Source organism: Pelophylax lessonae (assembly GCF_965119305.1).
Source record: "Pelophylax lessonae genome assembly, chromosome: 1".
Classification (NCBI taxonomy): domain Eukaryota; kingdom Metazoa; phylum Chordata; class Amphibia; order Anura; family Ranidae; genus Pelophylax; species Pelophylax lessonae.
Window position 1 is genome coordinate 379,414,211 of NC_138768.1, and position 22,627 is coordinate 379,436,837.

At 44.0% G+C, this 22,627-nt stretch overlaps 1 protein-coding gene across 1 annotated transcript in view; it reads right to left on the bottom strand.

Annotated features, from left to right (window-relative positions):
- AK3 (adenylate kinase 3) overlaps positions 1 to 21,141 on the bottom strand; it is a 41,080-nt gene extending 19,939 nt beyond the window's left edge. The window contains exon 1 of the mRNA XM_082243560.1: positions 20,765 to 21,141. Within this exon, the coding sequence (XP_082099686.1) occupies positions 20,765 to 20,912 (148 nt within the window). The 5' untranslated portion in view covers positions 20,913 to 21,141. The remainder of the gene's footprint in view (positions 1 to 20,764) is intronic.
- Between the last annotated feature and the right edge of the window lie 1,486 nt (positions 21,142 to 22,627).

The following is a 22,627-nucleotide window of genomic DNA, read 5'->3' on the forward strand; positions in this document are numbered from 1 at the left end:
TGAGAAGATTCTCATTGGGCAGTGGAAGAAACCCAATCAGAGGCACATTCAGGCCTGTATCTACCCCAGAAGGCAGATTCTGCCGCAGAGGATTCTCGGAGTGGGTATAGGTTTGAGGGGAGCGCATGACGCAGCGTCTTTGCGGGAAGCAGAGTCCCAGGAGGGAGAGTACGGCTGTCTCTCCTCCTGTCAGAAGGATTAGGAGTCTCGCCTGAGAGTACAGAGAGATAGCTGAACTGCAGAGAGGATCCGGTGTGCAGAGGACCAGCGGAGAAAGAGGGGTTGTTCCAGGAAAGCATTCCAAGTTCGTGAGTACTGTGAGCTACCCCTAGGGGTCTGCCCAGCTTAAAGGGACCACTCCGGTGAAAGTCCCTAGGATCCAGGAGCTAAGTAGCGGTAAAGGAGGTGCCTAGTGAGAGGACCCTGAAGTGTAAAGGGGGATCGCCAGCGGTTGGGCCCTGGAGAGTTAAGTGTACAGTGTTGAGAGTTGCAGCAGCACAAGCAATTACAAGGAGCTACCTCAGTCAGTGAAGGGCTGGAGGGAGTTGTCCACTGGACTTTTGAGCTCATTAGAACAGTGGTCCTCAACCCTGGTCCTCAGGGCCCACTAACAGGCCAGGTTTGCAAGATAACTGAAATACATCCAAGGTGATATAATTTGCTGCTCAGTGATTGCAGTACTCTAGTCTGCATCTCCCCAAGGTAATACTTAAAATCTGGCCTGTTATTGGGCCCTGAGGACCGGACTTGAGGACCACTGCATTAGAGTGTCAAGAGTCAAGTGTATTACAGTCCTGGATCCTCTGAGTTAACCAGTGTGTTAAAGTCGATGTTCTAGCACAGTTCAGCAAAACAGTATCTTCAAGCGCCAGGAAGCGTTGGTCGACATTCAGCTGGTGTCAAACACAGCGCTAACAGGCATTTTTCTGTAAGGAGTCCCAGTTAAACCTAGTTGAGCCAGAGGAGTATCCCACTCATTCCCTTCTCCGATCCCCATTACAAAATAAACAAAACAAAGATGCAGGAATGGTCATGGTCTCTAATCTCACACTTGGGTGTTCAACTTAAATGTGTTGGAAGGGTTACCGGTAACAATGGCAGACCCATATCAGGCTCAAGGCCTGGAAACATTGCTACATATACTTAAAAGCCTTATCGGTTGTCCTCTTGATTCTGGCTTCATTTACCAGTGAGTCGCCGATCTGGGAAAAAGCATGCAGCCAGGGATGTCTAAACTGTTGCCTTGTTGCAGTTCAGTGACTTACCAAGTAGCAAAGGTAGGTTTAGGGTTTCAACTGCAGAACCTGCTCCTTCAAAAGTAAGTCGGCAATGGGGGCACTCATATTTGTTCCTACAGGTTTCCTTTAAAGCAGTAGTTATTGATTGAAATATACATACTTTGTGCAGAGGACTCACCCTGCCTATTGTATATTGACGATTGCAGCTCCATATACCCCCGCTCCAAACTGATAAAACAACCTAAAGTGATTGATTTGCTGGTCAGCACTTAAACACATAGATGTGTTTCTCTAAAGAAAAAAATAGATGTGTTCTCTAAAGAAAAAAATAGCAATCGCCCATTAAAAGTGCAGGTACATTATTCTGTGTGTATGGGGCAAAAGAAAATGGTTATTACTTTACTTTCTGTGGTGGTTGATTGTTTTTCATTGATTTAAAATAGAGAATACTGCATTTGGCCACTGGATGGTGCTAAGTATCATAGTAATTCCGTATGATACTTTGCATCACCTAGTGACCAAATGTGGTATCCATTTTAAAATCAAAGAAAAACATTCGACCAGCAGAGGGATTAGCCCAATAACATTTGTTTTTTGCCCCATTTTCATGGAACAAATGTACATGCACTTTCACTGGGCAAATTGCTATGCAAATTTCTTATCAATATACCTCACGGTTTTAACTTAGTCCGGGGAAATACAGATCATCTGGATCACAAAGCGGGTCTAGCAATTCTCATGTGTGCTTTTGGTAAGTTGAAATGGGATATTTTTATAAACAGATTTTCATTTTTGAAGGTACCAGCCAGGAGTCCCCTGTAAAGTACCAATGTTTTTGGGCCACTACTTTTTAAATTCCTTTTTAAAGGCCCGGACACACAATACAAAAATCGTACGCAAAATACCACTGTCTGGTGGTCACCAGCAGAGCAATAGAGGGGGAAGTCGTCCAGTGGAGATACTAGTTTCGGTGAGCTTGATGACACCCAGGGATTCCCTTACTTTGGTTGGATTGCCTCTCACTTCCTGTTTTGGTTATGGGACAGGAAGTAAAGAGAAACCTTCCAGATTGGATACAGATAGGCAAAAACAAACAAAAAAAATACAGGAGTTTTAACCTTCCTTTATTCAAAATCCAAGAAAGGTTTGCTTTTGGGTATACCTTAACCACTTTACCACCGGAGGATTTTGCTGTCTTACGTCCAGGCCACTTTTTGCGATTCGGCACTGTGCAAATTTAACTGACAATTGCGCGGTCGTGCGACACCGTACCCAAACAAAATTTACGTCCTTTTTTCCCCACAAATAGAGCTTTCTTTTGGTGGTATTTGATCACCTGTGCGATTTTTACTTTTTGCGCTATAAATAAAAAAAAGAGCGTAAATTTTGAAAAAATAACAATATTTTTCAAATTTTTTTTATATGAAATCCCCCCCCCCCCCCCCAAAAATGTAAAAATCAAAATTTTTTTACATTTTTGGCCAATTTGTTTGCTGCTACCTATATTTGGTAAAAAAAAAAAAATCACAATAAGCGTATTTTGACTGGTTTGCGCAAGTTATTGCGTTTACTAAGGGAAATATTTCTGTCATTTTTGGTGTTTTTTTTTTTTTTTTTAACGAGTAATGGCGGCGATCTGCGATTTTTTTGCGGGGCTGCGACATTGCGGCGGACAGATCGGACCATTGACTGACATTTTTGGCACTTTTGGGGGTACCAGTGACATTTCTATAGTAATCAGTGCTATAAATATGCACTGTTACTTTAAAAATGACACTGGCAGGGAAGGGGTTAATTTTATTGGAGAGGGAGGGGTTAATGTATGCCTGGTGCTTACTAACGTGTGTGGGGGGAGGTGACTCAGGGACAGATCGCATGTTCAGCTATGCTGAACCCTGCAATCTGTCACTGTTTGTCACTGAGGAGATCCGCCCGCTCTGTTTACACAAGCGGGCGGATCTCCAAACTCGATTCCCCGACGATCGGGGAAGAGCAGCGGCGATCGCCACTGCCCCTCCCCTGGCCCGACTCCCGCTGTGAATGAATACGGCGGGAGCGAGCCTCCGGCGGCGAGCGAGCCTCCGGCGGCGCGCGAGCGCCGCCCACAAGGGGAGGAGTCCAGTGACATAGTACTAAGTCGCTGGACGATAACGAGCCACTGTGCCGCAGTAGAGGCACAGTGAGCGGTCGTAAAGTGGTTAAAGAGAAGATCCGGCCTCAAAAATGACTTTGGGCCATCCGCTTGCTGACATTCACCTGAAAAATAAATGGATAATGACGGATGGATATTTTTTTTTTTCTTTACTTACCTTGTTATAGAAGAAAATATATACTTGCCTTTCTTCCACTTCCTCCCTCTGTGGCCGCGGCCCGCGCCGTCACTTCCTGCTTGCATTGATTCCTGGGAGCTGAACGTCATCGCTCCCAGGAGTCAATGCGCCTGCAACGGCCCCACTCATGTCCGGTGCAGGCGCGTCATTCCCTGCTAAACAGCTTCTGGGCATGCTGGGCATGCAGGCGCATTCTGGGGCGAAGCGGACATGGAAGAGGACGCAGAAGAGGACGCGTTGGCTTCAGCTGCCCACACCTAAGATGGCAGCGCTGGACAAGACATTTTCAAGGCAATTATTTCTTCTAAAAGGCAAGTGCAACCGGGGACAGTTCAGAGGCTACCCATTGTGGAATGCACTAGCCCTGACTGTCCCGGGGGTATTTTTATTGAAAAATGGTTTCCGAGGCTGGAACTCCGCTTTTAAACAAGTCATCAGTGGCAGTTTCCTTATATTTTTTTTCTGACAAGTCCATCTCTAAAAACGTAATGTTCCTGAATATGACTGCAGTAATGCTGGGTGCTGTAATGGCCACCAGCTGGAAACCGCGTGGACAATCAAAGTGTAGAAATGCCTGACTTGCCTGATGAAGGGGCCCTGCATGCCTTAGAAACGTTGATGAATGTGTACTGTGCAGAGTTTGACAAAAATTGGTCCAGATGTACCTCTTGGGCATCGGACAAACACTGATTACATGTTTATATGATTGCTAGAACTCATTGGTGCTCTGCTGACCTACTGTTGTTTTTGTTATTTTTATTATTATTTTTGGTATTTATTGTCGTTGCAAGGCATACACTACCTTCAAATATAGGACTCTATCAAGTAGTCATGTCATATGGCAGAGGCCCTAGGTATATTTGCCTGGAAGCCTCCAGGTTGCTGTACTCAAGCTCTCCTGGTACCCCCCCCCCCTCTTTCTTATGATGTTTGCCTAATTCTCTTCCTCTCCTCCTACTACCCTATTTCCACCTTCTCTCCCTCTCACTTCCGCTACTCGTATCCTTCTTCTATCTTCCCCCCTATCGCTTCTTGTCGTCTTCCCCCTACCCCTCACCCCCACCTCCCTCCCCGCTCCCTTCCCATCTCCCTCCCACTCCCTCTCTTACTCTCTTCCTACACCTCCTCCCCCTCTTGTCCTCCCCCTTCTTCCTTCCCCTCCCTCTACTCCCCCCTCCTTACCTGGAGACTCCTCGCTTCTTCTCGCCCCCTTGGCACCCACCACACCTTCCTCCTCCCTCCACCCTCCCCATTTCCTCCTCCCTCCAGTCAATCCCCCTCCCCCCTCTCCCTCCCTCCTGCCCCTCCCTCCTCCCCCCCCCCTCCTTCTTGCCCTTCCCCCCTTCCTCTCACCCCTTCCTCAGCCCTCTTAGCCTCCCTTTCCATCCACCTCCACCACACTACTGTAAGTATCCTCATCACATTGGCCTTCCCTATCTACCCTCCCTATTTAATAGCCTTCCTCAACTTTAGAGTCGCAAACGATTCTTAGTACAAGTCCTATATTGTTTATATCATAAAGCGGAGTTCCGGGCACAGATGTCATTTTTTAATAAACATACCCCTGGGACAGTCAGGGCTAGCACATTCCACAATGGCTAGCCTCTGATCTGTCCCGGTTCGCACTTACCTTTTAGAAGAAATACTTACTTATAAAATTTCTTCCACAGCGTTTCCATCTCTCTTGTGGGCAGCTGAAGCCGGCGCGGTCCTCTTCTGTGTCTTCTTCTCCCAGAATGCGCCCGCACCGGCCCCTCTCGTCACTTCCGGTGCGGCGCCCGGAAGTGACGAGCGGGGCCGGTGCCGTCGCATTGATTCCTGGGAGCGATGACGTTCAGCTCCCAGGAATCATAGCGAGACAGGAAGTGACGGGGTGAGCCGCGGCTCCGAGGGAGGAAGTACTCTGAGGTGAGTATTTACGATCTTCAATTAAAAGGTGAGTAAACAAAAAAAAAAAAATAACTATCCAATTCCTTTTCAGGTGATCTCGAACTAGCGGAGGGGCACAAAAAAAATATCGTTTTTGTGCCCGGAACTCCGCTTAAGTTTGGACAAGAAGTAAGAGAATATGGACAGGGTACCGAGAGAGCAAATGAGATTTCACATATCTCGGAGTATCTAAATGTATTTACATACACTGCCTTTGACCGTGTTACGATGTTATTCGGTTATGATGTTATTCGGCTGTATGTTACTCTGTTGTATGCCAATATCACAATATCACTCTACTGTGTATACCATGATAGACTATGCAATGACTTTGGTTATGGTTATGTTTGTTTGTATCTCCTAAAAATCAATAAAAAAAATGTTTTTTTTCCATTGAAAAAAAGGAGTTTACCAGAAATTTAAATATTGCAGAACATACAGCCTCAGGCTACATAACTAAGCTCCATTTTATGCTGAATAAACTAAATGAATAATGTTTCTTAAATAGAAAACTATCTTTACTCCAAAAGCATTTTAATAAAATAAATTTCATTAAAAAAATTTTTTAGAATTCAGATTTTTTTCATTTCATTAATTTTTATCCACCCTGGTACTGTGTGACCATGTGAATCAAGCTTTGGACCCTTTTTAGGAATCCTTGGTGTACTGGTGACATTTCTACACTTTGAGGCTCTACAATATGGCACAAACTTGTCATCCTAACACCATGAGTTTACTGACAGAAGAAAAGAGCGATGACCTTCTCAGTGACCCACTGCTTCTTCTTTGTCCAATTGTTTGCCAATTGACAGGGTATCAGGATCACATGACTGATTAAACAGAAATATAATAGACTATGTAGGCAATTCATTACCTGGAGTTCAGCTTTCGAAGCTGAACTCCAGGTATGATCTTTACTGCATGCTTACATTAGTCTAGCTTGGACATATGCAAGTATACAAATCCTGAAAGGGGGGCGATCAATAAAGTTGGCACTACTACAGTGATGGCTGCAAAGTTTCAGATTATGTGCGTGCAACATTCCACTGTCCAGAAGGGGTCTCTCACTTGGCACTGCTGCCATTTATAGAATGCCCTAAATATTTTTTTTAATGAACAAAAGGCAGTCTCTGATAGGACCAGGAGTTCAGCTTTAATTCCACTTCTGCCTAGCAGCAGATGGGATGTCGGTTTGAATCCCAACCATGGCACTACCTGCCTGGAGTTTGCATGTTCTCCCTGTGCCTCCGTGGGTTTCCTCCGAGTACTCCGATTTCCTCCAATACTCCAAAGACATGCTGGTAAGTTAATTGGCTCCTGTCTAAATTAATCCTAGTATATGTATGTGTGAATGTGAATAAAGGCCTGTACACATGATCAGAAAATCCTACAAAAAATACCGCTTTTGAATCGACTGTTCAGATGATTGTACAATTTTCATTTAATCAGCACAGTTTTGGTCGGAAAATACAAAACAAATACACTAGAGCACATTACATCGCTTCCGTATTTTTATTTTGTCGTATGAGAATTTTCTAACTTTAGTATCCTCTTCATTTTCAATATGGAATTGCAAAAAAAAAAAAAAAACACGATAATCTCATGTGTGTACCAGGCTTTAGAAACCTTAGATTGTAAGCTCCTTGAGGGCCAGGACCGATGTGAGTTTACAATATACAGTATATGTAAAGCACTACCTAAATTTACAGTGCTATATAAATACCTGTAATAATGAAATAAATATAATTCATTTTCAAGCCTAGATATACACTGATCAAAATTATAAAAAACGCTTTTGTTTTTGCCCCCATTTTTAATGAGTTGAACTCAAAAATCAAAGACTTTTTCAATGTACACAAAAGGCCTATTTCTCTCAAACATTGTTCACAAATCTGGCAAAATCTGTGTTAGGCCCCTTTTACACGAACGATCCGATCAGATCCGCCTGTCAGTTTTTTAGGCGGATCCGATCGGATCCTCAATGCTTCCCTATGGGGCAGCGGATGTTAGCAGTGACATGTCTGCTGACACCCGCTGCCATCTGCATCCGATCCGGTCTGTGAGATCTGGATGGATGGAAACCCTATTTTCCATCCGTCCAGGGGATGGGATGGGATGATAACGGACAGACGGTCCGTTCTCATCCGATTCCCCCATAGAGAGCAGCGGGGCTCTGACACCTCCCTCTCTGCACACAGAGCGGAGACGGAGCTGTCACCTGCCTGCTCAGCAGGGATCGGCGGATCGATACCCGCTGAGCAGAGAATGGTCTGCACCGGTTAGCGGACCATGTGAAAGGAGCCTGTTAGTGAGCACTTCTCCTTTCCTGAAATAATCCATCCACCTCACAGGTGTGGCATATCAAGATGCTGATTAGACAGCATGATTATTGCACAGTTGTGCCTTAGGCTGGCCACAATAAAAGGCCACAACGCCACAGATGTCACAAGTTTTGAGGGAGCGTGCAGTTGGCATACTGACTGCAGGAATGTACACCAGAGCTGTTGCCGTGAACTGAATGTTCATTTCTCTACCATAAGCCGTCTCCAAAGGCGTTTCAGAGAATTTGGCAGTACATCCAACCGGCCTCACAACCTCAGACCACGTGTAACCACACCAGCCCAGGACCTGCACATCCAGCACCTTCACCTCCAAGATTGTCTGAGACCAGCCACCCGGACAGCTGCTGCAACAATCGGTTTGCCTAACCAAAGAATTTCTGCACAAACTGTCAGAAACCGTCTCAGGGAAGCTCATCTGCATGCTCGTCGTCCTCATCAGGGTCTTCACCTGACTGCAGTTCGTCGTCATAACCAACTTGAGTGGGCAAATTCTCACATTCTATGGCATCTGGCACTTTGGAGAGGTGTTCTCTTCACGGATGAATCCCGAATTTCTTACACATTTAAGCTCATGAAAAATGGGGGCAAAAACAAGTGTTACGTTTATAATTTTTTCAATATACAATTTACTTTTACTGGGCCTACATTGGCAGAAACCTTACATTCAGCCTGCTTCAGTTCTATAAATGTGTTACACCGTACACTTAGGCCTCGTACACACGATCAGATTATCGGACTCATTTCCGTCTGTTTTTTGTTGCATGCTAGCCTCATTTTGAAAGTGAAGAGATTACCTTCATACAAAAATCCTCGTACAAAAGAATTCAACTTCAGAAGTGATGTCATGTGTTGAATTGTTTTGTATGTGTTCTTTAGTTTCCAAGCATGCCTAGTCTTGCTCTTACGAACTGTACTAATTAAATGAAAATTGGATGTTGTGTTCACGTGCAAAACATTTTTTATAGCCTGCACATTCAATTTTTTGTCGCACGAAAATTCGTAGTCGGCTGTCAAAAGCACCATACTAACTATTCGAAAATCGGCAGATCATTCGGCGGACGAAATTTTACTTCCGGTTTTCTTATTGTGTCTATGGGCCTTTACAGGTATATCTGCAAACTGGATCCTTCTGATCAGTGGATAGCATGCTGGTTGAGGACTTTCCCATCACAACCTCAAGCTGACAACGTAGAATATAAAATGAAAAGGATTCCTGGATTACTGACATTATCCGTGATACGCAAAATAAACATATAAAAGTTTAAAAACTTCTAGTTAACATATTGGCCCTAGTGTGTCTGTATAATGCAGTTTTAGGCCCCTTTCACACTTATGCGGTGCGATTTTACCGCAATTTTGACGCGATTTTGATGCAATTTTAAACAATGGCTCAGGGCTATATACCTCAAAACACATTAAAATCGTGCCAAAGTAATGCAGGAACTACTTTGAAGTCAGTGCGACTTCAAAACGCACTGATATGAATGGGGCTCATTGAAAATAATGGAAAAACGACTTGTCATTTTGCGGTCCAAAATCGCGGGACAGGTCGCACTAGTGTGAAAGGGGCCTTAGGCTTACATCTACATTTTATTACTGTACACTAATTATTAGTTATATATACACATTTTAATATTGTACACAAATTATATGTACATGTTCTTATTGTACACAAATTATTGATTTTACACTATTAGGGGGCAGGAAAAAAAAAAAAAGGCAGTTCAGTGCTTTTACTGCCCCGCTCTCACCGCGCATGCCTTGACTATGATGTGTTGCATTGCAGGGAGGCAAAACGTATCCCCAGTTGTGTTTGGCGGGCAGTACCTCCGCTAAACACAAGTTATTCACAAAAAAAGGAGCCACACTGCAACAGCAAGCCAAACACTAGGCTTGAGGTTGCAGTGTTGTATTCACCATTAAAAAAGGCTCTTCGGCTGCCCCAAAAAAAAAAAAAAAGTGTTACATCCTGAACCTCTGGTCAGCCACCCCTTGGCACTCTGTGAAAGGCAATCCACTGTAGGCCGCCTTTTACAGACAACTTGAGTGTAAACGAACCCTTATGTTACAGGACCTAAAGAATGTTAATCAGCACATCCAAAGCTCTCCTGTTCTTCTCCTTTTCTGTTTGTGCAGATGGTGGGATGGCTAAGCAGTATTAACCACTTTTGGACCGGAAGGTTTTACCTCCTTAATGACCAGTCCATTTTTTTGCGATTTGGCACTGCATTAATTTAACTGACAATTGCCCGGTTGTGCGACGCTGTACCAAAATAAAATAGCTGTCCTCTATTTCCCCACAAAGAGAGAGTTTTCTTTTGGTGATATTTAATCACCTCTGCAATTTTTATTTTTTGTTCTATAAACAAAAATAAAAGAGCGACAATTCTGGGGGAAAAAAAAATGTATATATTTTTTTACTTTCTGCTATAAAACATTCCGAATAAAATTAGAAATTAAAAATCAATATTTTTCATCATTTTAGGCCAATGTGTATTCTGCTACATATTTTTGGTAAAAAAAAAAAAAAATCCCAATAGGTGTATATTGTTTGGGTTGTACAAGTTATCGCGTCTACAAACTAGGGGAAAGATTTATGCCATTTTTATTTATTTTACTAGTAATGGCGGCGATTAGCGACTTTTAACGGAACTGCAACATTGCGGCGGACAGATTGAACTGACATTTCGGGGGGGGGGGCAGTGACATTACTATAGTAATCAGTGCTAAAAATATGCACTGTCACTGTTCTAATGACACTGGCAGGGAAGGGGTTAACGCCAGGGGCGATCGAAGGGTTAAAGAGGAAGTAAACCCTCCTCGGCAAGTTGTACCTATAGGTAAGCCTATGATAAGGCTTACCTATAGGTACTGTAAATATCTCCTAAACATGTACCGTATAGGAGATATTTACCTTCGATGCATCCAGTGACGTCACTGGCGCATGCGCTCTGAAGGAACGGGCATTCGTGCCGTTCCTTCAGAACTCCGTACCGTGACCGTCGGCTCCCGTGGGCGGGAGTGACGTCACCGCGACTTCGGCCAATCAGATGGCCGGATGCCGCGATCCCGGAAGACGGGCGACTGGACATGTCGCCCGTCATACAGGTAAGTGGGCGGCACGGCGGGGGCTCGTTCTAAGGTAAGTATTTCATAATGCATACGATGCATACTAGCTCGTTATGTGTTTGTCTTTCAGGGTAAAAAGGAAAAAAGAAAAAAAAAAGGGTTTACAACCTCTTTAAAGTGTACCTAGGGGGTGCTTTCTAACTGTGGGGGGGATGGGCTTGCTGAATGAACACAGAGACCTGTGTTTCCTAAATAGGAGGAATACAGGATCCCTGTGTTCATTACTGACAGAACAGCGGCCTGCCGTGTTTACAATGGCAGACCGCCGTTCTGTCTCCACGGTGGGAGCAATCGCGGGTGCGTGGCCAACATTGCAGCCGCCGGACCCGCTGATTGGCTCCCCCTGTGGCCAATCGGTGCCCGCGTGCCCCCCACTAGCGGTCCCGTAGACGTACAGGTACATCGTTTCACGGGACAGAGCCGACCTACCGCAGTAAAACTACGACGGCTGGTCGGCAAGCAATTAAAAGGAAAAAAAACACACACACGTGGAAGTGCTAAAGAATTCTAACAGGCCAGTTCCTTCACTTTACATACTCAAGCATTTTTTGTATACTTTTAGGGTGCAAGCTCTCAGGAGCAGGTCCTCCTTACCCTCTTGTCTTGTGTGCTGTCTCCCTTTATGTAGTTAAGCATTGTGCAAACTGTTGGAGCTATATAAATTCTGTATGATATTATGAGTTTAGAAGACCAACTGCAGGTAATGTATGTATTGTGTTTATAGAGCTGGTCATACATCTCTAAATCCAATCACAGAAGACAGCAATATACAAGCGCTGGTCCCAAAGTCATCAAATTCTTAGAAAATTGATGTAAGCACCCCATAGGTCCATATGGCACCATCCAACATTTGGTAAGTCAGTGGAGATGAACAGGATGCTATATAGAATTTTGTATTGGTCAGGTAATGGCCGACATAGCCACATGTGGTCATTGTACAAGTGTAATTAGCATCACTTCCATGCCATCTGGATATTTATAACACCAGGAGGACTTTATAATTTATACATACAGCAAGTTTGCGCCAACTGAACCACAACCAACGGGTTCCTCAGAAAATAATCTGTGTGTATACCTTTGTTTCATATTTGTGGTTCTTCTTTAGGGTGGGTTCACACTATCCGATTCCTGCCCTAATGTGGTAAAGCGTTGTGCAAACTGTTGGCGCTATATCAATTCTGTAAAGCAATAATAATAAATTGCGATATAGGAACTAGCGGGATTCTAGTGCAGGTTCCCGCATCACATGTCTCAGGCAGGCAGTTCACACTGCCCTATGCGAACCGCTGTGGATGTCAATACAAAGTTTACCGGTTGCTGACCGCCGCACGACTATATACGTAGGCAGTCAGCCCCGGCCAGGCAAAGTGATGTATATATACGTCACTAGCCTGTCACTTGCTTGGGAGCAAATAGCGGGCGAGCGCGCGCCCGCGGAGGCGCGCTCCCACCCGGCTCGTTCCCTAGCAAGTCCGTGCGTGTAAACGGCGAACCCGATGTCCGCTGGTCACTCAGCGATCGTCGGTGCAGAGGGAGAAAGGCAGGCGGCTGATGTAAACAAGCCGCCTGTCATTCTCCCCTGTGTAGGAATGGTGATCATACGGTTCTACTATGTAGGACCGTTGATCACTGTTCCTACACCAGTAGCCATGTCCAATCACAGTAAGAATCACGCCCCTAAGGACACACTTAACCCCTCCTTCCCCAATTAAGTTAACCCCTTCCCTGTCAGTGTCATTTTGCAGTAACAGTGCATATGTATAGCACTGACTACTGTAGAAATGTCACTGGTAAACCCAAAAATGTCAGTCAAGGGTCCGTTCTGTCCGCCGCAATGTCGCAAAAAAAAAAAAAAAAAAAAAAAAAAAAAAAAAAAAAAATCGCAGATCGCCGCCATTACGCGTTAAAAAAAAAAAAAAAATTACAGAAATCTTTCCCTTAGTTAGTAAACGCAATAACTTTTGCGAAAACCAATCAAAATACGCTTATTGTGATTTTTTTTACCAAACATATGTAGCAGAAAACAAATTGGCCAAAAATGTTAAAAAATTTTGATTTTTTTTTTGGGGGGGGGGGGGGAATTTCATATAAAAAAATTTGAAAAATATTTTTATTTTTGCAAAATTTACGCTCTTTTTTTGTTTAGAGCGCAAAAAGTAAAAATCAAAATCACGCAGTAAAAAAAAAAAAAAACCCATACAATCTGATTCCAGTGTGGACCAAAAAAAAAGGGTCCTGTACCATTTTGGCCTGAAAGCGATGCGAATTCAGCCATACAATCCGCATAGCTGAATTTTCTTGGCACAGACATTGCATGTGATCTGCCCAGCAATGCAGTGAGTATCACATGCGATGTCTGACATCTATATAGAATCACTCTGTCCTCCCAGACCCTAGAATAGCCTTCTGATGTAATGGACCATAAATTATGAAATGACAGTATGGTCCTAACACAACTATGACTATTGATACTAAATTAGATACAACAGATTATCCTGTTATGATAAATACAGTTACAACTTCCGGTAAGTATAGTTTAGGCTACCTGCCTGGAGCTTGCATGTTCTCCCTGTGCGGGTTTCCTCCGGGAATTCCGGTTTCCTCCCACACTCCAAAGACATGCTGGTAGGTTAATTGGATCCTGTATAAAAATTGGCCCTACTATGTATGTATGAATGTGAGTTAGGGACCTTAGATTGTAAGCTCCTTGAGGGCAGGCACTGATGTGAATGTGTAATGTATATGTAAAGCGCTGCGTAAATTGAAAGCGCTATATAAGTACCTGAAATAAATAAAAAATAAATAAATATATATATATATATATATATATATATATATATATATATATATATATATATATATATATATAAATAATTTTCTAGCAAAAAATACAGATTTTTAACATGTAAGCAACAAGTGTCAGAAATGGGCTTAGTCCTTAAGAGGTTAAACTGCCCTCACTTATAGATGGAAGTTCATTCCTTTGATCTAAAAGAACGAAATGATACATTGTGTTTTTGTAGTTATCTAGCAGCCTAAAGAGCCAATTCAGACAGGGGCGCCACGACTTGCTGGGGCGACCTGTGAAGTCGGGGTGCACAGCGTGCACCGCGACCTCGGCACGACATGCACGGACTTCATATAATTGAAGTCAATGCAAGTCGCCCCCCAAAGTAGTACAGGACCCTTTTTCTAAGTCAGAGCGACTTGTGTCGCTCCTATTAGAACGGGTCCTGTGCTAATCAATGGCTGGCGACCGACCGCGACTTGTCAGGCGACCAAGTCGCCTGACAAGTCATGCTAGTGTGAATGGACCCTAACAATGTTGATAACTGTGAGTAAGCAGAGAACGGCTCTGTAATCGAGGACATGACGTTTTGAGATTGTGATGGGGGATAAATCCAGATCACGATTTTTTAACGATTAATCATGCAGTTTTAGGACAAAGCTTTTTTTTTTTCCATTTTGGATAAGTAAGGTATGTTTATAGCCCCTGTTATTTTTGGTCATCTGTGTCCCATTGGGAGATTTCCCTTCACTTCCTGTCCCTTAGCTAAAACAGGAAGGGAGAGGAAATCCCTTTGTGTCCCCATCAGAAGATTTTCCCTTTATTGCTGCTCTGATGTCTGCTCAAAATTAGTTTTTTTTCTTTTACTTTCACTTTTGATGGTCGTGGTAAACAGGACAAAAAGAGGATGAATCTCCTTAATGGGGACACAGAGTGCAATAAAACCTGACAGGTGTCCCAATCCCTCTTCACCCTTCTCAAAACGATAAAAAAAAAAAAAGTTTGGCCTTTTGTTACACTTTAACCTCCTTCCTGCATGCTAATCCCTGCCCCTCCAGGCTACTTTTAGGCTTTGTTTACACCTGCATTGTTCTTTGAAAAGTGATCCGCACTGTGGCTGACAGGCAATCAGTAGGCAATACTGACTGTTTTTTGGGGTTTTTATTTTTATTTCGTCTTTTCAGTTTTGTGATGGGAATATCATGCTGCAAGTGAAAGTGTAGCGTTTGGCTGGGATTCCACTAGCGGCAGAGCTTGCCATTCCTCCAGAAAGCAATCTGCAGTGGATTGCTCTTCATAGGCATTTCACAGGCAATGAGGAGGCGACATGTCACCTCCTCACCACCTGTTTTAACCCTCAAAATGTCAAGCAGTTGCAGAGTGGTTGCAGTGTGGCACCATTCACTGTACTGTCCAAACGCAAAAGCCAATCATTTTTTCTGTAGCTGCAAAGGGAGGCATTGTGGCTTCAGCATCTGTACACCCCTGTCCAGCTGCCTTTGCAGGTTAAAAAGGAGGGGGGGGTAAAAATACAGCTCATCTGCTGTTTTTACTGCCCATTCACAACCTTTTGGCTCATTCACTTGGCGCAGATGCCCACTAAATGCGTAGTGAGTAGAATTTTTGCATGTGCACACCCCTGTCCAGTTGCTTTTGCAGCTTAAATGAAGCATTTGGTGGGGAGCAGTTTTATTTTTATTTTTTTATAGTAGTAGTTTAGCAGTGATAGGGGGTAGAAAATGTTCTAGCCTCTAGTTAGCGTCATTAAAGGTGATGGCATTGTGTGAGAAAACAGACCCTGCAGCAATGAATGCTTCCAGCAGGGGGGGATGAAATGTACATTGATTCCATATATGCTAGGGTCAGGGATTACTGCTGGAGCATCTCTAATGTGATTAAATGTCCCCGCTCTTACAACTATTCTAGCTCTGCCCGTTACTAGCAGAGAAAATAATGATGTGCACAGACAGAAAAGGGTTCTAGATAAATCTGGGCCCATCGTAATCCTTATTCTAAATAAATAATAAGCCCCGGTTCATATTTGTGCGATCACAGAGATCGCATGTAATTCGGAGCGCACTGCTCCTAAAATTACATGCAATCTCTGTGCGGTGCAAATGTCAGCCATACAGTTTGTATGGCTAAATTCACACCACATCCGCAATAAACTCGCACATGAGGCTTTTTTTTTATCCGCAGCAGAATCGGATCGCATGGTGGTTCACACTTGTGCGATCCGATTCTGTGCGAACTTGCAGATCGCCCTGCGATATGCGACCTCAACTGGGGGTGTCGTTAACTTTTAATTGACACCCCCCTGCGTATCGCATATGGCAGTGTGAACTGCCAGGGGTGCGGATGCGATGCGGGATCACGCTGCATAGTCGCAGTGTTCCTGTATCGCACAAATGTGAACCGGGACTTATGGTCTTCTTCTGCAATAGAGTGATGGTTTATTTGCATGATCTCTGTTCCTATTAAGAAGTTAGGGAAGTATGATTCTAAAATAAAAAATATTCCCAAACTGGATGCTGCATCTGTCCCCCCGCCGGCTCTAAAGGCCTGTACACATGATGAGAAAATCAGAAGTAAAATTTTGTATGTAGCACTGTCCCCGTAAGGCTTGCTGTATGATGACTTGTTGGGCCTCCTCTGATTACGAGCAGACAGTCACTTAGGGTACAGTTCACACATTCATCCTTATTCCCAATGGCTCTTTACTCAAACAGTCCAGGAGTGTTGGTTTTTAGTATTTATTTTTGGAACTTGGATGGGAGAAGGGAATAGTGGGATACTCCAACTGGAACTATTTACATTGGATAAGGACAACTCTCACTTGGCCTCACCAGGTTACTTGTGGAAGCAGTCACGCTGCTTAAACCATACTGCCACATGCATGGAAAGGGTTAAGTCCCCTTGCTCTTTTTCCAGCAACAGACGAAGATGAACTACATTATTTTCAGGACACTCTTCAGCATCCCCTTTACTGACATCCGTCCACTGACTCTTCTAGCTGCAGGGGTGGCCTTCTCAGGTCAGGCCCCTTGACACAGATCTGTACTCCCTGTACTGCAGAATCAGATCCTCCAGTGTCTCCCTTCCAGTCAGCTTCACCAGACCCTTGGGTTCAGTTCCTCTTTAGCTCTTTAGGCTCTCCGGTCGACCACCTGAGGCCACATGGCACCTCTACAGAGGAGAAGGCAGTCGTCCCCCTCCGTCCGGGACTCCACTAGCCTCGCATTATGCATGCTTGGAAAACAAAAGAATACATAGAATACAACTTCAGAAGTGATATCATGTGTTGAATTGTTTTGTGTCGTATGAACAGTTTTGTATGTTGCGTAACCTCTTCATTTTCGATATATAAAAATAAACCTGCAACAAAAAAAACAGACGAATATTTGTCCGATAATCTGATCGGGTGTACGAGGCTTAAGGCTGAGAACCGAGTGATCAAACACCGCCGATCGCTCAGTTCTCAGAGCTCCGTGAGCAGAGAGCTGCTGACTGTCAGTCAGCAGCTCTCTGCTCTGCCCCCCTACTCCCTCACTGGAGAGCTGGGCTGTGGAGGGGACAGGAGCAACCAGCTCAGGCTCTCGGCGGCTCGCTAAGAGGCTGACCTTGGTGCCAGTCCAGGCCATGTGGGCGGATCCAGATCATATAATCGCTATATCTCCCCAGCCTGGTCCGGCACTGTGACATCAGCTGACAGAAAAAGGGGTCACAGGAGTGCAGAATGAACTGAACACCCGTGATTTATAAGAGAAGTACAACCAAACAAGCTTCCCCCATACTTCTCCTTTAACCACTTGCTGACCGCCCGCTGCAGATATACTGCGGCAGGCTGGCTGGGCTGTATGAACCAATGTATGGGTACATCGGTTCGCGGGAGTGCTCCTGGGGGCATGCGCCTGCCCCCATTAGGAAGCAGATCGACGGGACCGGCGGCCGCGATTGCCCCCGCTCAGAGAGAACAACGGTCTGCTGTTATAAACACAGCAGACCATTCTTCTCTCAGGATTGAACACGGGTCTCTTGTGTTCCTATTTAGGATCACAGGTCTCTGTGTTGATTCCTCAAGTCCCTCCCCCATACAGTTAGAAAACACCCCCTAGGCTCACACTAAACCCTTTAATCACCCCTGGGTTAACCCCTTCAATGCCAGTGTCATTACAGTAGCAGTGCATATTTTAGCACTGACTGTAGTAATGTCACTGGTCCTCCCAAAAGTGTAAAAAAAATGTCAGTAAGGGGTCTGATCTGTTCGCCACAATGTCGCAGTCCCGCTAAAAATTGCAGATCGCCACCATTACTAGTAAAAATAAATATGACAAATCTTTCCCCTAGTTTGTAGACGCGATTGCTTTTGCGCAAACCAATTAAAATATGTTTATTGGAATTTGTTTTTTACCAAAAATATGTAGCAGAATACAAATTGGCCTAAAATTATGAAAAATTTATTTTTAATATTTTTTATTGGGAATGTTATATAGCAGAATGTGAAAAATATTTTATTTTTCTGAGTTTCGCTATTTTTTTTGTTGATAGCACAAAAAAACAAAAATCGCACAGGTGATCAAATAACACCAAAAGAAAGCGCTATTTGTGGGGAAAAAAAAGGACAACTTTATTTGGGTACAGCGTTGCATGACCGCACAATTGTCCAATAAAATAACGCAGTGCCATATCGCAAAAAAAATGGCCTTGTCATTAAGGGGGTAAAACCTTCCGGTCCAGAAGTGGTTAATAGTCTTCATAAGAACTGTGTCAGGCAGTCTGCATCCAGGGCCGATCATTCTCAGGTAATCGCACCAAAAGTGATAACACGCAGGCAGCCGCCATTAGCTGTCAGCCTCTCATTGCTTTTATTGATGCTCCCCATCTGCAGCTAATTGCCGGGAACCCCCCTACTGGGTCTCCTGCAGGTAATCACCAACAGCCCCATTCACACGTTTAAACCGGCAGGCTGGATAAAAAAGAAAAGCATTTCCTCCATCCACACCAGTGAGGAACTCCCCCGTTATCCCGGCCATACCCATAGATTTTCCTTGAAAATTTTAGTTTTAAAAACTTTGTTTAATTTTTCTGATCATTAGTGGGGTCAAATCAACGTTCGCTTTCGACTGCAGTGATGGGAAAATTTGAAGGAGCAGATCGAACTAATTTTTGGACAGTGCATGCGATTTTTGTTCAGAAATTATATTTTAACCCCTTCACACCAACGTATCACAAATATGCAGCCTTCTGCTTCAAGGGGTTGTACCCGGGTGATGCCTGCAGCTGCTCAGCTGTTATTACAAGCAGCAGGAGAGGATGTTTCCCCCCCCCCCTTTCCCACGGCTCGCCTAGGCTCTCCTGTCCGCCGGCTGGCTGGGGACCCCAACAAAGCCGGAATCAGCTTTGATCGGGTCTCGGATCTAGTAACCTGGAAGTACCTGGACTTGAAGCAATGCTTATGTCTATTGACCTCAAAACGCATCAAAGTCAGACCAAAGTAGTGCAGGGACTACTTTGAAGTAGTTTCAACTTAAAGTTGCACAGATATTAATTATAGGTACTTATATAGTGACGTCAATTTACGCAGCGCTTTACACATACATTCACAGCAGTCCCTGTCCTCAAACAGCTTACAATGTAAGGTCCCTAAGGATGGCCATTAGGGTTGCCACCTCATCCCTTTAAAACAGAACACATATTAGTTACACAGGTTCTGTGGCTGATTAAGGTGGGAATTAAACTCACTTGGAGCCTTCTCTGCATTAAATTAGCCTCAGAACCTGTGCAATTAGTGTTCTGTTTTAAAGGGATAAGGTGGCAACTCTAATGGCCATACATGTTTAATTTTCTTTTAGATTTACCAAAAAACATATAATAGGAGGTCAAAATTGAACAACTTTCAATTGTATCCAATTAGGCAGGCCTTTGTGCTACATAGTTTAAGGTAAATCTAAGGGTCCATTCACACTAGCACGACTTGGTCGCCTGACAAGTCGCGGTTGGTCGCCTGCCATTGATTAGCACAGGACCGGTTCTAATAGGAGTGACACAAGTCGCTCCGACTTAGAAAAAGGGTCCTGTACTACTTTGGGGCGACCTGGAGGCGACTTGCATTGACTTCAATTATATGAAGTCCGTGCAAGTCGCGCCGAGGTCGCGGTGCACACAGGTTGCCCCACCAAGTCGTGTCGCCCCTGTCTGAATGGGCTCTAAGAGCCCATTCACACTAGCGCGACTTGTCAGCCTGACAAGTCGCGGTCAGTTGCGGTCCATTGAGTAGTACAGGACCCGTTCTAATAGGAGCGACACAAGTTGCTCCGACTTAGAAAAAGGGTCCTGTACTACTTTGGGGCGACCTCGGAGCGACTTGCATAGACTTCCATTATGTGAAGTCCCTGCAAGTCGCGCCAAAGTGGCGGTGCACGCGACTTCACAGGTCGCCCCCCAAAGTCGGATCGCCTCAGTGTGAACCGGCTCTTAAGGAAAATTGTACAAGAAAAGTGAACATGTATGACCAGCCTAACTTACATTCATATTCTAGGGCAAATTTAGACAGTAGCCAATTAACCTTCCAGCATGTCTTTGGCGTGTGGGATGAAACCTGAGTATATGAATGTACTCATTGGAAAGCATGGAGTACGACTTGTCGTGCGACTTTGCAGTCCCAAATCGCAGGACAAGTGTGAAAGGGGCCTTATTGAAGGGTTAATGGCCATCATAAAGCCGACACAATGGTAAACTCTCTATGAGCATTTCAGATGATTGGAGTGGAGCAGCAGGCTTCATTAGCTGGCCATACAAGGCCAGCTGTGAGCAGCAGTCATCACCCTGATGATCCACACATGGATATGAAAGCAGCGTGGTGCAGGGACCCGGAAGTCAATGGAATCCTGACTGTGGTGTCACCTTGTCACCATACATGCAGCTCTCTGCTCCTGCTGTCACGTGTCCCCTCCATGAAAACTTGTGTAAAGTGTGGTCAGCTGACCCCCCCAGCCCTGACAGCTGTACCTGTCTTCCTCTGGATGTTCGTCCTCAGCAGATCCCCACTGGACAGGTGTTTGAGGGCGAAGTGTTTGATGATCCGATCTGAGATGGTGCCTTTCCCTGACCCCGGAGGGCCCATGATCACCGCTCTGAACAACAAACGAGCCACCATCGTGCTGCACAAACTTACTAATTAGATGGCAAAATCACAGAGATCAGGATGGCTGGGCCAGCATAGACGCGATCTTCTATAGGGCTGTTATTATAAAATAGGGGAGGGGGGGATAGAAAGTGACAATTAAAAACTTGCAGTAAAAAGTACAGGGCGCTCTATGGAGAAGGCTGGGCTGTGATCAAGTCACAGGGACTAAGTTATTCCACCCCCGTGCTGGTATTCTGGGCCTCCTCCTCTCCTCCCCTCTTCTCCCCTCTCCTCCTCTCCTGTCCTTGTGACGTGCTGGAGGGGGAGGAGACCAGCAACAAGCAGATGATGGCTCTGCATTCACACCTCCTGCCTCTTTACACACACTCACTCATCTCCCATTGACAGGAGGGTGATCAGGATGCCTCCATTGTGTACGTGAGCCTGCCATGCCATCCATCGGGCTTCACTTAACTCCTTTAGTGGATTGATCTCACATTTTATGGCAGAGGCAAACTTTTCTATTGATCATTTTACAAGGATGGAAGAAGTACTTTTCTGATTTGTCCTATGGGTTTGGTCAAAATATCTAATCCATTAGTAAACTAAAGTATTACTATTTATTCAAGTGTAAACCAAAAATACGCATAAGCATTGCTATTGGTAAATAGGTGATCTAAAAAATATATCTAAGCATTACTATTGTTAAATGGGTAACCTATAAATATGGATAATCATTGCTATTGATAAATAGGTAATCCATAAATACAGATAATCATTGCTATCGATAAATGGGTAATCCATAAATATGGGATAATCGTTGCTATCGATAAATGGGTAATCCATAAATATGAATAATCATTGCTATCGATAAATGGGTAATCCATAAATATGGGATAATCATTGCTATCAATAAATAGGTAATCCATAAATACAGATAATCATTGCTATCGATAAATGGGTAATCCATAAACATGGGATAATCATTGCTATCGATAAATGGGTAATCCATAAATATGGGATAATCATTGCTATCGATAAATAGGTAATCCATAAATACAGATAATCATTGCTATCGATAAATGGGTAATCCATAAATATGGGATAATCATTGCTATCGATAAATAGGTAATCCATAAATACAGATAATCATTGCTATCCATAAATGGGTAATCCATAAATATGGGATAATCATTGCTATCGATAAATGGGTAATCCATAAATATGAATAATCATTACTATTAATAAATAGGTAATCCATAAATATGGGATAATCATTGCTATCGATAAATGGGTAATCCATAAATATGGGATAATCATTGCTATTGATAAATGGTTAATCCATAGATACAGATATGTAGAATTCAGCCTGCAACCCTTTCTGACACCATAACCATCTGTGACTTCACCTTTTCTCAGTGGGGTAGGGGGATGGAGGAGGATCCATGGAGGGGGTGTTTTTAATACTGCATACATGCCCTCCTCTCTTTACCCTACCTACTTCTACTATCCCCCCCCCCCCCCCCCCACCCAATGGCTTGGACTTCGGTGTATATACACACTCCATACTGTACTATTAACTATAGTTTGACTATTCAGACTTCCCCTCCCTGCCTGGACTCTTAATAACTCCCCTCTTTTTATTGATGAAAGGGGGGCATTTTTAGGCATGGATATCAAGTACATTGTAAGTTCAGTTTGGTATGTAGGATCATTATGTTCTTTATAGGACTTTCCTATGCCAT